General features: G+C 32.6%; 2 protein-coding genes across 3 annotated transcripts; one reads left to right on the top strand and one right to left on the bottom strand.

Moving 5' to 3' along the window:
- Positions 1-4,286: 4,286 nt before the first annotated feature.
- Positions 4,287-8,974, top strand: LOC125810254 (protein AE7-like 1). 2 transcript variants are annotated; one of them, XM_049489761.1, is made up of 6 exons: positions 4,287-4,426; positions 5,169-5,272; positions 6,496-6,595; positions 7,895-7,940; positions 8,249-8,338; positions 8,532-8,974. In XM_049489761.1, the coding sequence occupies exons 1-6, from the start codon at positions 4,310-4,312 to the stop codon at positions 8,552-8,554; spliced, it is 480 nt and encodes a 159-aa protein (XP_049345718.1). In that variant the 5' UTR covers positions 4,287-4,309; the 3' UTR covers positions 8,555-8,974. The 2 variants fall into 2 exon arrangements, with proteins under 2 accessions (XP_049345718.1, XP_049345719.1); XM_049489762.1 differs by lacking the exon at positions 8,532-8,974 and having other exon boundaries at positions 8,249-8,525.
- Positions 8,975-9,843: 869 nt separating this feature from the next.
- Positions 9,844-10,254, bottom strand: LOC125810357 (RING-H2 finger protein ATL11-like). Its single transcript, XM_049489856.1, has one exon. It carries the CDS (start codon positions 10,252-10,254, stop codon positions 9,844-9,846), a length of 411 nt encoding a protein of 136 aa, XP_049345813.1.
- Between the last annotated feature and the right edge of the window lie 5,223 nt (positions 10,255-15,477).

The following is a 15,477-nucleotide window of genomic DNA, read 5'->3' as shown; positions in this document are numbered from 1 at the left end:
TTTTACACGTTGTCAATTATGATTCGGCTACGTCATTAATCAAATCATTTTAAAGGAAAAAAAACTCAAATATGTCATTAAACTTTGAAAAAAGGTTCATCTATAGTCTATACCATCCGTTAAAAGTTTGACTCATCCATGTCATTTTAGTTAACAAATAATGACATGGATAAGCCTTTTCTCATAAGAAAATGACATCAATGGGGGAAAATTTTAACGGATGACATAAATAAGTCTTATTTCAAAATTCAATGATGCATTTGAGCCTTTTTGCCTTTTTTAAAACTTTATATCAAGTCAAAATAAAAAAATTAATTAAAACAAAAGTCTATTTAGAGGAGCTACTAGAGATGATACTGTAACACCTCGGTAGTTGAAAGAGTTAAATTTAGAAACAACTAATTTGGAAAGAGCCAAATCTGAAATTTTACAAGTTATGCTTAAGTTATGAGTTTTGGGTCAACTTCAAACGACCATAACTTTCGGTACATGAAGTGTTAGGTGGCCCATAAGATGTCAAATGAAAGGTCTTTGAATCATCTTTCCAACGCCACTGAGTTTGCTACGTTTCGAGTTTGGATGAGGGAGATATGCCCATTTGAAGTTAGCATGTCCATTTAAGGAAAGTTACCCGAATTAATGAGGGGTATTTTGGTCTTTTCCTTACCCTATCAGGTTTAAACGAATTTAGTAATATTTTTTGGGTCAAATCTGATTCGGGTCAGTTTTTATAATCCCAAATACGCTTAGAGTTTTGAGAAGAGTTCAAGAAGAGGAAAAGAGGAGAAAAAAGGAAAGGTTTAAGGCGTTCGTCAAGATTCGTGAGATTTGTCGAGGGATTTCACCAAATCGAGGTATGTAAGTTCATAGTGTTGGTTTCTTTCACCCACACGTCAAACATGATTTACATATTCGAATCCATCCATAAAGATTGAGTATATTTGAGTTCTTGATGAATTCTTGAAGTTTGTGATCTATTATTTAAGTATGAGGTTTCGTTGAGTTCTTGTTATGAGGATCTTGTGTTTGAGTATTGTTCTTGAGTAATTTAGAGTGGATTTCGTTGTAATTATGTTGGGTCTAAGAATCCATAAGAGTTTGAGGGAAATCGTTCGATTCTAAAGGAGTTAGACATGAATTTGAAGCAAGAAAATTCATCAAAGTCTGGGCAGGGGGTTGGGGAGCCGCGCCACTCAGTGCACCCCAACTAGTGCTCTGTAGTTTGGGGCCTGGCACACCGCGCCACTCAGTGCGCCCCAACTACCTTCAGTAGTTCAAGGGCTGGACGCTACTCAGTGCGCCAGGGTCGCCAGATTCCCTACCCTTCCGACCTTCTTTCTGTATGACTTCTCTCGAATTGTACCTATGTTTTCTACTTGATATCCACCCTCTAAACAATGTATAAACATCGAGAGATCATTCATAACATGAATCATAACCCTCGAATTCATAATTCAAATTCAAGATAGAGTTAAGAGTAAAGTCTTGAAAGTTCTTCGAGTCTTTTTGAGAAGTCTTTTAAAATCTTTTAAACTTGTTTTAAAGACTTGAGTACTTGAGTTGAGGAAGAGTAAAGTTGAGTTTCATTTTTTTCAAAATGAATATATGGAAACTAAATATTCCCAAGAGTAAATGTTTTAACATTTAAAATGAGGGGAAACACCGATTTTCAAAGGACTTCATGAGGAGTTTTAAGTAACATCTCTTTTCAAAGAAATTTTTTGAGTAATAATCTCAAAGTTGTGGATGAGGAAATTTTTTTAAAAAAACATATGAGCTAAGTTATATTTTGGGAGTAGTATTGAGCACCGATATGGGGGAGAGTTCAAACAACTCACAGCCCCATAAACCATGTAGCCGACGTGGGTAGAAAGGGTCATACTTTTTAGATGATTCCTTATTGGTTTTTAAGCATAGCTTAGTAGATCCACTTAGTTGAAGAGTTCTATACCCCGACAAGGTATAGGACAGTTCTGACAACGTGGGCGAGACGTTGTATCATCACATAACTCATAGTGATGGTTGTCAATTAGAGAATCTCCCAAATAGAGTTTATTTTGTATTTTTACATACAAATTGAGTTATATTGTATTTTTCAATACATTGAGTTTTTATCTACTATTTAAAAATATTTTCTTTATATCGCATTATTGTTATTGCTTTTATATTGAAATGAGTTGACATTGAGTTGAGGTTGAGTTGAGTTGAGACGAGGTAAGTTGTTTCTTCAGTTCTAGTTCAAGCTTATGTCATGTTTTATATATCCCCTTACATGCTCGTACATTCCATGTACTGACGTAATTTGTCCTACATCTTTCATGATGCAGATACAGGTTAACCATGATCATTAACCAGCGCTTCGTTGATCTAGTTGAGTTCCAGAGTTGTGTGGTGAGCCTCATTGCTTCCGGAGGATCCATTATTTATGTTTTATCATTTCAATTTTGTTATTAGGATGTCGTGGGTCTTGTCCTGACGCCCATCTCAGTTAGTAGAGGCTTCACAGATAGATAGACAATAGTTCTTGAGTCTTTTCATTTTCAGTTGTTAATGTTTTAAAGACTTAAGTTGCTTATTTCTGGCTTGTTGAATATTCTTATATATTTTGAATTTAAGTATTTGAGACTTTTGAGTTAAAGCTTTCTTTTGAGTTCATTTATTGATGAGTAAGTCTTCCGTTGAGAGTTGAGCCAGGCCAAGGATTCGCTCGGGGCGTGACAGATACAAACCTCTACTTAGATTAACTTATTATGAAGATAAATTTCGAGAGTAACTTTGCCTACAAAGTGTAGAAAACTAAGAAGCAAATATTTAATATATTTTATCCCTCCCAAAATTTAAATCTAGATCTTCAACATTTGCACAAAGCAAGTGACCCATTATCACAGCTCACCGAACCTCATAGGTCACATATTAATTAATTTAAGAAGAGTTTGATTACCAAATTGACATTAATTGTTTGTCATACTTATCTCTTAATTAGACTAAAAAAGGGGACTATGTGGGCATCTTATACTATATTAATCCACTATCTATATAATTTAATTAATGGATTATGATTATAAACAATTGGTGAATAAAATAAATACTAAGTAAAGTTATCTTTACAAAAAGAAAATGTCAAAACTGATTCCTCATCTTTTTGGAGAAATAGATTTAAAATAATCTTATCTCTTAATTAGACTAAAAAAGGGGACTATGTGGGCATCTTATACTATATTAATCCTCTATCTATATAATTTAATTAATGGATTATGATTATAAACAATTGGTGATTAAAATAAATACTAACTAAAGTTATCTTTACAAAAAGAAAATGTCAAAACTGATTCCTCATCTTTTTGGAGAAATAGATTTAAAATAATCTTTTAAAAATTATTTGATAAATTCAAATTCTCTAAGTTTGTCATAAAGTGATCATTTTCGATCTCTGTGTGATACTATCAAATTATGATTATTGAATTTAATCAAAACTGTAAAAATAAAAAATAAAATAATGGAAAATATATCATTTTTGTTCTCTTTTCAAAGTTATATGTAATTTTAGGTGTTAATTTTTATTTTGTCTGAGGTAATTTCTTATGATGTGATTACTGTGATTTTCACAAAATCTCTGGTATTTCTGTTCTTTTCTTTCATAATGCCAATTTAATGTAGCAATGAAACTCGATAAATATGTAAAAGAAACCAAATATGTTCACTTTTAACAAATTAAAAAAATAAAAACTATATAAATAGCAAGGAAATATTTTGAACCTACTACTATTGAATTCTCACATCGTTTGCGGATAAAAAAATAATCTTTAAAAAAAATATATATATGTATATAGTTAGGATTAGAGAAAAGAGAAATGGGAAAAGACTCACAGAAAATCGATCTCTTATCAAAGTTTAAATAGCCAACTAATTAAACTATTAAGATTTCTTTCATTTCTTCATTGCTAAAGCATCACTTTTGTCTTTATATATACAAGTACTGTACTTACTATTTGGCAGCGTGTTACGTATAGTGGTCACCAGCAGACAACTTTATATAACTATAAAAATCGCCAGTTGTTTTAACGAGAAGCGAGACGCAGAGTCCGTGAACTTTGTGCGCAATTGGACCTAGATCCTTCTTTTTTTAGTTCTAATTTGATTAGCTCTTAAAATTTTCATAATTTAAATAATTAGTGCACATCCAAATTTAATCGTATTTTAATATGAACAAGAACAATTGAAAAACAAAATATAAATGAAAAAAAATCTCGGACCATATATATTTAGAGCAGTAGAACGAGGGAGTGTATTTAGAGAAAAATTAGGCGAGATGACTTTGGGACTGATCAATGCAAATCCAGTGGTTCACGCTAAGAAGGAACGAATCGCTCGTGTTGATGATCTTCCTCACGCCGATGACGCTGTTGATCCTCTCGAAATTTATGATATCCTTTTCTTCTCTCTCCTATAATGCTTCAGCTAAATCGGAGTTCATAGCTGTAATTTCGACTCTGGTAGAAAATTTGAAGAAACTTAGCTATTTTTTTTCAGTTTTAGTATGTTGATTTGCTGAAATTTGGAGTTACTGTGTTTTTTTTGTAGATTGTGAATTTCTCTCTCGATTTTTACAATTTTTTGCGATTTCTCTGTGTTTTGAATGCTCAGCTAAATCGGAGTTCATTGCTGAAATTTTCTACTGGAGAAAATGAGTAAGAAAAAAAAAGGAGTAACTTAGCTATTTCAAATTTTAGTTTGTTGATAAAATTTGGAATTGCGATTTTTTGTAGTTCAAATGTTTGTGAATTTAATGTCATCCTCTTTGCTATTCCTGTGTGTGTGTGTGCTTTGTTTTTGAATGTTTCAGCTAAATTGGAGTTCTAGTTGCAATTTCAAAATTACGTTGTTTTAGCTGAAGATTTCTACTGGAAAAATTGAGTAAGAACAGGAAGAAACTTAGGTATATCATTTGGTTTGTTCATATTTTGTTTTCCACTTTTTATTATGTACTAAAATTTGGAATTGCAATTTTTTGTAGTTTAAATGTTTGTGAATTTACTATGATCATTTTTTGCCATATCTCTGTTTTTTTTATTGGGTGAAATTTAGAGTTTGATTTTCTGTAATTTAATTGTTTGTTGAATCTACTGAGTCTGAAGTTGATGTGATCCTTGATTTAAAAGTGGATACATTTTGTGAGGGATATAAGAGATCCGGAGCATCCATATTCTTTAGAGCAGCTGAGTGTACTCTCCGAGGAGTCCATAACTGTTGACGAGAAGCTTGGGCGCATTCTGTATGTTCATTGTGACCTTCGATTCTTATATTACCTTGTTTATTATATATCCAAATAAAATATTGCTTGTTTATTCTTTTCGTTTCCAAATAAGGGAGGAAAAAGGAGAGAAACGTGACGTGTTTTAGCCATATCTTGTTCGATTAACTGATTGGTGAGTCGTGTAAACTTATAGTTAGTCATATAAGTCATCTTCACTCTGGTCACGACAAAAACAACAACATACCCAGTGATCATCTTCTCTCTAGTCACTGTTGAAAATCCAGCGTATTTGTGTTGGAGTTAATTTTTTCGTGCTCACTGCTTAGAATTCATTTAATTGTTTTTTTTTTCTGAATGCTCTGTATTGCTTTCCTTATTAGTTGTCATGTTTTCTTTCTCATAACTACTTTGATTTGCTATACTTGACCCGAGGGTCTTTCAAAAACAAACTCTCTTACCTTTGCGAGGCAGGGGTTACCTCCCCAGAACCCAACCCACTAGTGGGATTACAATGGGTAGGTTGTTATTGTTGTATTGTTTGGAATTCATGAACAGTTTTGCCATGAAATGAGTTGGACTTCCAACTTTGTTGAGGTAACTATTTTTTTTTTTTGGAGTTTCACCACCCTTATTTTACTCTACTAGCAATGTGATGTCAAGTACTCCGAGTTATGCTTTAATTTACGCTTTGTGGAATTTGAAACTGATGAATAAATTCAATACAATTTTACCAGAATATACATCTTATGTCCAAAGATTTCGTGTTTACTAATGTGGAAACAGTTACCTGGTTCATTATCTTGAGTTGACAATATCCTAGATTCGTGCAATTTCCTATAAGTTATGGTAAACAAATATGTTTCTGTGATTAGCAAAATAGGGCAGAAGAACCCCAAAAATACAAGATTTGAGCAAAATAGCTTCTAACTTTGTAAACTAGACTTGAGCCTTAATATTTCCATTTTGTTTGGCACTGTTTTCTTATGAGTCCATCCCTAAAAGATTGATACATTTCTATATTAGAAAACAAATAAATTTAACGAAAATCTTTTATAGCCACATAAATGTAATGACATTTAAAAACAGCAAGTTTTAAAGTCTGCATATTTTCTTAAACTTCGTGCGGAGTCAAATTATTCCAAACAAACTGGAACAGAGGGAATAATGAACAAGTTACTCATAATTCCTTGACTCATGTTTCTTTTGCTTATTTATCTACGTTTTCTTAAAATTATTTGCAGGATAACTTTCACCCCAACCATCCAGCACTGTACCATGGCAACTGTCATTGGCCTCTGTTTGAGAGAGAAGTTGAAGAATTGCTTCCCTCCACATTTTAAGGTGGCGTTCCTTATCTCTGACTTGGATCGAAATAAGGTCGTGTTAGATTTTGGCTGTTGATAGTAGTCTATTGACTTAATTAATCTGAGGAAAGAATATCTAGTTTTAGACTTTTCCGAAACATCTCCCATATACTTAGCAGAGGATTCCGTGTTTTAACGAGTAAGGGAGTGTATGTATTCAAATGAGCAAAGTAAAAATGGTGTATTATTAACTTGGAAAGAGCACACGGGTGTACTTTTACTTTCAAGGAGCATCCTGCAATAACTACTTGCAAGAATAACAAAGAAGGTGTAGTTTAAAAATCTCTTTAATTCTGATCTACGCATCTAATAATCTTGCTTCCGTGATTACAACAACAACATAGCCAGTGTGGTCCTACAAAGTGGGGTCTAGGGAGGGTAGAGTACGCAAACCTTACTCCTACCTTAGAGGTACAGAGAGTCTATTTCCGATGTTGTAACTTTCCTTGTAAAATCAAATGACATGTTAAGAAGCCAGCCACCTCTTACAGATTTTACATCTGCGACATATATTTGCTATGCTGAGATTTTGAAGTTTGGAGAGAGTTAAAGCGGAGGAAATTAGACAGAGTGTGAAAAAAAGGAGAGGGTGGGTGGGCGGGGGAGTGGGAAGAGAGACAGATATATGGTAAGGAGATCTATTCATAAAGTGCAACCTCAACTCTAAAATGGATGTAGGCTTAACTAAAACCCAGTGCAGGTTGAAGTCTATGGAATCTAAGCCTCACTACCCTTACCCTCTTAGAGGTGAGGCCCATAGTTCTAATAGGTTTTCACTTGAGCTTTCCGCGGCAAAGCAAGTCTACAAGTTTGATAGTGACTTCTTTCGTTTGGTAGGGCGACGAAAGGCTACTTCAATGACGGAAACAGCCGAAAACTCGAGAGGGTCGCCTTTGGAGTTCAAGTGGTCTAAACAAAGTATATAAGATCTTAATTTGTATAATAGCAGTTTTGATACCTAGTTAGATTTTTTCACATAATTGGAATGGTCATCTCTGAATAAACAATGAGACCTTTTCAAAATAATAGATAGTATTGTTTCTTTAACTTTATAATATGATATATAAAACAAAACAATACAGTGGATCATTGTGATAATGGTTGCTTTTGTTATCTAAATTCAAGCTCTCCTCAAACTATGTTCCCTATATTCGATGAATTCCTGGAAGATAATTAAGATTGTGCTATCTAAAAATTGACTTGCACTGCTAAAGTGTGATGCACAACTTTTATATATTTGATTTTCTCTTAACTCCTTATTTTTGTTGTGTGACAGGTGGATATAAAAGTGTCTCCTGGATCTCATGCGGATGAAGAGTCAGGTAGAGTTAATTTTAGAGTACCTATAATTTTATTTGTATAGGAAATGAAACTTTTAATTGCGGCATAGGTACAACATACAAGTCTTATGAATTATGAATTATGATCTTATAATGGGCATTGAGAAATATGTGTAAACTTCTCAACTGAGTTGAAAACACAGACTAGTGAGTCTGTTCACAATGATGCCACAAGGTCATGACAAGTTAACCTGCAAAATGCATCTAGTATTAGTTCTATTCTGGAGTAAATTTCACCACTGGTCATTCAGATTTGTGTTTAAGCATTTTGTATTACCATTGACTTGCAGTTAATAAGCAGTTGAATGATAAAGAACGGGTTGCTGCTGCCATGGAGAACCCAAATCTTCGCCAGCTTGTAGACGAGTGTCTCTATTCAAGTGAGCTTTAAACGAACTATGCCTTTCATTTCCTAACAAACTGTATAGTAGGTCAACTTGTCTTTTACAAATGTCATCTGGATATGGATTTGTTTTACGAGATTTTATCACTCTTAATGCTAGGAGTAATATAATGATCAATCTGTTTGATAGTGTTTGGTTAACATGAAGTGATTTTATGCATCATTCATAGTACATGTCACGACATTAACATGAGTTCGACATATGGGGCATGCCTTGTTCTCATCAAACCAAGGAATAATACAAGCAGAATGAAACCTATGACCGCAAGCATTAAGTATCGTCTTGTTCAAATTCACTTAAGCAGATACAACAATCACTGTTTATGCCTACAATTCTTTGCTCGGACCTTGTTCCTTCTTCATCATCAAAAATATCAATCACTACTTCGATAGATGATTTTACCATTGGACATGGGGTTGCCTGAACTCTTTATGTTGCCACAACACCAGCTGGCGCGATTCGCGAGACATAGTTTGAATCTGGTAGTGATTTCTTACGAATATATATCGTTGACATTATGATCACATATAACAACAAGGCTAAGAAAATCAGAACAATATAAGGATTAATTGACATCATTTTAATAGTATTATTTTCGATGTGGATTAAAAATTTATATGAAAAACACTTAAAAGAAGTGTCAAGCAAGGGTTTTGAATATAGGAAAAAGGGAAGGGAAGGGTTTATAATTAAAGTCTTGATTTAGAAACCTATTAGGATTGGGATTAGGATTAACCGATTGGAAAAAAACATATGTCTTGAGTCTTTTTGGATTGGGAATTAAAAAAATTTAGGAAACTTTTTAGGAATAGGAGTTCCGACATATTAAGGAAAAGCATATAATAAAATTATGTATTATTTTTTTTCTAATAAAATATTTTTATGTGTGATTTCATAAAAAAATAGATTTAATTTTGTATGTGTATTTCTATGTCCTCTAACTTAACAAATTTTATAAAAGCTATCATTTTTAAAAATTTTGTGGGATTATATAGGTATATTGTGTTAGTTATTAATTCACTTAGGTATGTTGTTGTAATCACTTTTTAATTCACTGCAGCTCAAAGTGTGAATAAAATTTACTATATGGTTTAATTTATTTATTTTTTAAAAAAACATTTAACTTGCCTCCCACCTCATCTTGCTTTTGATTTTTTTAAGAACAGTTTCATCCCGCATAAAAAAGCTCTCCTAGCTAGTACACCACCCTGAATTATTAGTTCCCCATTGCACAATCTCTAATGGTGATATCTTTTTCACAAAAGAGGGCGGAAATTGAGAGGAGATTACGAGGTGAATTATCTAGAATACTTTAATTTCCTATAGTTTACAAAAAAATAATAATTCAAACACACGTGATTGAAATTTTAAAAATTATTACAATTAGATTTAGGAAAAACATCTCCTACTCACCCCACCCAGCCCCTCCACTAAAAGAAAGAAGAACGAAAAAAAACTCATACACCTATTGTGTGAAAATTTCAAACTATTTCACTAGACTGTAAATCTTGATGATTATCGTCCTCCTTTAAATCATCGCCATCCCCAGCATATTGCAAAGGTGCATCACGAACATGAGTACGACAAATAGGACATGTCTTATTTTCTTCTAACCAAGGCCTAATACAAGCATAATGAAACCTATGACAACAAATTGGAAAAATCAAAAACATCTCCCAATGCTTAATTTCTTCAATACAAATAGAACACTCATTGTTTTTCCCTTTAATTGATGGAGTCGTTATTGCTTCATCTGAAATATCAATCACTACTTCAACAATAGATGTTGTTCTTTCTGTTGTCGATACAAATTCATCTTCATCGTTAGGAAGCACGAATTCTTCTACATCGTTCAACCATGGTCGTTGTTTAACTCTATAACACAACAACATTTTCGTAAATTTATAGAAAAATAACAAAATAAGAAAAAAGACTATTGCAATCACTACGTAATTAGTAATATTTGCCATTTTTTGTTGTTGGGTGTATTGGTGTTGAATTGAAGGTTTTGTAGAAGGCACAATTAGAGGTTTTAATATATATATATATATATAAGAGTTGTTAATTTAGAAACCTTATAGGAATGGGAGTAATTAGATATATAAACCATTTAGGAGTAGGATTAAGGAAATTAATGGATGTGCTAATTAATTAAAACGGAAAAGGTTTAGATATATTTGTAGTATAAGTTGTTTATTTTGGAAACCTTATAGTAATCGGAGTAACTAGATATAAAAACATTTTAGGAGTAGAGGATTAACCCATTAAGGAAATTAAGTAGACGTTTGGCCATACAATTCCATATCACAATATGGTATCGTGAGATGGAATCAACGTTTGGACATGCGATTTTATGTTGATTCTATCTCATGATTCCATATCATGAGATGTGATTTCATATTCTCCAAAAACCATGATATGGAATTATATGGTAATTCTATATCATGATTTGAGATATTTTTAATACAAAAATTGATCCACAAGTTCATATTTTGTTTAAACAACCCCACATTTATATCTACTAACCATTTATTTCATATGTAAATAAAATTTATAATCACATCATTACTTTTTAAAATTTATTATTCTCACCGGCATAAAATTTATTATTCTCACCAACATATAGTCACTTTAACTCACACCAACCGATTGTTAAAGTGATGAAATATTTATGGTCTATAAGCATGAAAATATAGTTGCGGATGATATTGATCAACAAATGGCTCAAAGTAACAATGTTGGTTCGTTTTCTCGGTCACATGATTGAGAAATGCAAGTTCAACGTGAGAAAATTGTCCGTATTATGTGGGAGGATTATATTAAAGACTAGTATACTACAATTTATGTTCATTTTTTAAAAAACTAAATTAAAGTTAGATGAAACAATTACTTAACTGGAGAACAAATAGCTTTGTAATAATTTATTATGAGATTTTATAAATTTTTGTTTATTTGATAAGATTGAATAAACAATTGGGGTTATTTTAATAGTTATACAACTTATGGGATTTTTATGTTTATGAGAAAATATACAACACAAAAATTTCATAACGCATATCCAAACAAAACTTCAATTTCATCTCATGATCCCATATCATGATACCATATCATGATACCATATCACATGGCCAAACGGGCTCTAATGATGAGCAGATTGCAAAAAGGTAGCGCTAAAGTTGGCATGAAATACTATACGTCAAAATAATCAAATATATACACACGAATTAATTACTTACAGAGAGAGCCCCTCAAAGCTGGCACGAAATGTTAATTTAACACTAAACTTTACTTCTGACCAATGATATCTCGTGCCAACTTTAAGGGACTATGCATTTTGGTCTTAACACAATTAAGTGAAAAACCAAACACACCATATGATATATATTCATAGTTAATTTTTGGGAAGAGAAGAAAAGGATGAGAAAAGGAATGCAAAACAAACTCCAAATAATAAAGTGGTGTTTCCTATAGGTTAAAAAGGACAGCCAAATTGCCGCCTAAAAATTAAAAGGAACAAAATAACTATGTTTTAAAGAGTCGACTAAAATTGTATGCCAAATATTTACTAGAAATTTTCAATAATTGAGCTTCAATCTCCTTCTCATTTCTCAATCAACTTACATCCTTGTTTCATAATAAAACTCCACTATTACTAACAACATATTCTTATTAATTTTTATTTCATAAATTCAACAGAAAATTGGTGTTCAACCATTATTGAAGTTCGAAGCTTCAAAGTTTGGAAATCAAATTTTTGCATTTAAGCTTTGTTTCGAGTGGATTTTGTTCCAAAAGGTCAATTACGAATTGAGGAGTCTAAATATGAAATGTTTGGGTGATTTAGTGTAGTTTTTTGAGGTATTGTTCGATGAATATGATGTTTGGATTCAAGAAAAAGACGAAGTCTATCTATTTTTGTAGAATAATGTATAAGATTGTATAATTATAGGAATGGGAGTAATTAGATATAAGTTGTTTATTTTGGAAACCTTATAGTAATCAGAGTAACTAGATATAAAAACCTTTTAGGAGTAGAGGATTAACTCATTAAGGAAATTAATTAAAGCTTCAATATGTCACCTTTAGCTATCTTTAGTTTAGTGGCTTAACCCAAGTATCTTGCATTGCTCCCTTTTTTTACACGGACGGGGCCGACTCAACAAGACAAGGGGACTAAAGCAAAATCTAAGAGAGGGGTCCTAATATTTTGTTGTTTTCACTATATATATTTTTATTTAAAACCTACTTTTCTAGTTTTTTAACATGTGAAGTCATTAATTAGTTACTGTTGTATAATTGATTTGTTTTAATAATTCATTTTTAATTGATAATATAGCTAATCCATTCAATCAACTCTTTTGAGACATTGTTGATCTTAAATAAGATTTAATCAATTTTAGTTTTGAAAAACTTCTTTCGGCTCAGGCAATGGTTACATGAACTTTTAACATTATTCTAAAAGAAATATGTGTATTTGGAAAAGAATCAAGTCTTTTTATTTGATTGAATATTTTTATTAGATCATTATCTTCTATTTGTATTATTTCTCTTAACACTTTTAATTCAAAAAATAAATCTAAACCATCAATATCAGAATAACTATTATGTGTTAAAGAAAGTTCAAGATTAAGACAATGCCTTTTTTAAATTCTCATCATCTAGTGATCTCAATTTGCCACTAAATAAGAAACCAGAAGTATTTTCACATGTTTCAATTGGTTCAAATCTACTTTGAAGTGAAAAAATAACTTGAACTACTATCTATCTATCTATATATATAAAGTAATCAACTCTAATTTCAAGGGACTTTATGATTTCGTTATCAATATTGACCAAAAATCAATAGGGGCCCCAAGCAACGACTTTAGTGGCCTAGGGGTTAAGACAATCCAGTTAACACGGAGACCATTTTATCATCACCGAAAAATTGACCAAAGTTAACAATAAAATAGCACAAGGGAAAAGTTGAGTAGGATACAATACAAAAAGCCACATATACTATGCGCCAACATAATCAAATATGTTGAAATATGAGCTGATGATGAAGCAAGAAGAGCACAAGTTAAAGCTGTTAGGATTAATAAAGGGCAGATTAGTCTTTCTCAATTAGTTAGTTATAACTAACTTTTTGTTAGTAGGTTCTAGAAGTTAGTTACTCAATGTAATAGGAATGAGCTATAAATACTAGTCTTACACTAATGTATTAGTTAGTCTTTGAACTCAAACAATGAGAGTTTCTCTTCTTCAATGTTAGCTCTTTGTTAATGGAGTTTTTCTGTTAATTCTGCTTGTTTTCACTTACGTTCATGGTATCAGAGCCATCCACAACAATCTCTGTGGAAGGTGATTAGTATTTGGATAAAAGAATTGAGTATTCAATTCACAGATTCATCAGTTTTTCAGTAGAATTGCAGATCTAAGCTACCAATTTATCAGTTTTTCCAGTAGAATTGCAGATCTAAGCTAGGATTTGTTATTCAAATTGTGTTGTTTGTCATTTGCTTCCACGACTGTTGATTGATTGGAGCTTCAGAGAAATGGGAATGAACAGAGCAGCTGTAGATCTAGATCAAACACTCAACAATGGCCAGAATGAAAGTACATCAACACCAATTCATGTTGCATCTTTTTCTGGACAAGGTATCGATTACAATCATCCTCTCTTCCTTAGTCCTGCTGATATTAGTGGAGTTAGCATTATTTCATTTCAATTGATTGGTGTTGAGAATTATACCCTATGGAATCGTTCCATTACTCTAGCACTACTAGAAAGGAATAAGGTTGGGCTAGTAGATGGATCCTGCATGAAAGAGATGTTTGGTGAAGATTTGTGGGGACAATGGGAAAGGGTTAATGCAATTGTACTTTCGTGGTTGATGAATTCAGTATCAAAGAGTCTGCTTAGCGGTATTGCTTTTGCATCCAGTGCTTTTCAAGTCTGGAATGATTTAAAAAAGAGATTTAACAGGATAAATGGATCTAGAACCTACAGTCTACATAAAGACATTGCCTCATTACATCAGGGTACTGATTTTGTGTCTGTGTACTACACAAAACTCAAAACACTATGGGATGAGTTTGAAGTTTTAGTTCCTGCTCCATGTTGTAACTGTGACGAGTCTAAAGGATTTGTTGCTCATTTGAATAGGTAGAGATTATATCAATTTTTGATGGGGTTAAATGAATTTTATCATCAGGCTAGGAGCCAAATATTGATGATGAATCCCTTACCAACTACTAACCATGCATATGCTATGATAGTGGGGGATGAGTGCCAAAAGACAGTCACTAACAACATGGGATTAAACTTAGTTGGAGGAGACTCTGTAGTTATGTTTTCTAAAACTGGTACTTCTTCAGGACCAAGTCAAAGATTCAAAAAGAATTCCATTTTGATATGTGATTTTTGTCATTGTAAAGGTCATAACAAAGAATTTTGTTATAAGATAGTGGTATATCCACCAGACTTCAAGTCTAAAAGAAAGGTACATGAGACTTCCTCAAACTCACACCATCAGCTAGCTCACTTCTCATATGGTATGAATACTAATGTTCCTGTTCCGGGATGGGAAAGGAAATCTGATACTACTCAGGTTACTGATGAAGTGATAGACAATTCCAAAGGGCCCAAAGCAATGAGTCAAGCTGAGATGAAGGTCAAACAACTTCTTAAGGGCTGCACTTTTACAAATGAACAATATGATCATATCCTCACAGGTTTCCAGACTAAGAATGACTCTACTTCTTCAGACTGTTATCTTGCACATGCTGCTCACACTGCATGTAAAACTTTCTTTATTTCTGAAAATAGTAAAGTGTGGATTGTAGATACTGGTGCAACAAACCACATGGTGTCTCAGTTGGATATGTTTATCAAAGGGTTTGTGATCAAGTTAGAGGTTCCAAGAGTGTGTATTTCCCTAATGGAAACACTACACAGGTGACTCATGTTGGTTCTTGTACTCTATCAGATAGAAGTATCATTTCCAATGTCTTCTATCTACCTGAATTCAAGTATAACCTGATGTCAGTGAGCAAACTAACAAAGGAACTTGGGTGCGCAGTCACTTTTTTTCCTAATTGTTGTGTTTTCCAGGAACTTTACAGTGGAAAGG

This window comes from Solanum verrucosum, unplaced genomic scaffold (genome assembly GCF_900185275.1).
Source record: "Solanum verrucosum unplaced genomic scaffold, falcon-dt-bn FXZP01000038.1, whole genome shotgun sequence".
Taxonomy (NCBI): domain Eukaryota; kingdom Viridiplantae; phylum Streptophyta; class Magnoliopsida; order Solanales; family Solanaceae; genus Solanum; species Solanum verrucosum.
The sequence above is the reverse complement of the archived record's forward strand: the minus strand, read 5'-3'. Positions and strand labels throughout refer to the sequence as shown.

What these genes read in the sequence shown, in the direction of transcription:
- LOC125810254 (XM_049489761.1), top strand. Translation starts at nt 4,310, where the DNA reads ATGACTTTGGGACTGATCAATGCAAATCCAGTGGTTCACGCTAAGAAG. An exon ending in GAGAAGCTTGGGCGCATTCT is followed by an intron (nt 5,273 to 6,495) that starts GTATGTTCATTG and finishes AATTATTTGCAG; the next exon opens with GATAACTTTCACCCCAACCA. An exon ending in GCTTCCCTCCACATTTTAAG is followed by an intron (nt 6,596 to 7,894) that starts GTGGCGTTCCTT and finishes GTTGTGTGACAG; the next exon opens with GTGGATATAAAAGTGTCTCC.
- LOC125810357 (XM_049489856.1), bottom strand. Translation starts at nt 10,254, where the DNA reads ATGTTGTTGTGTTATAGAGTTAAACAACGACCATGGTTGAACGATGTA.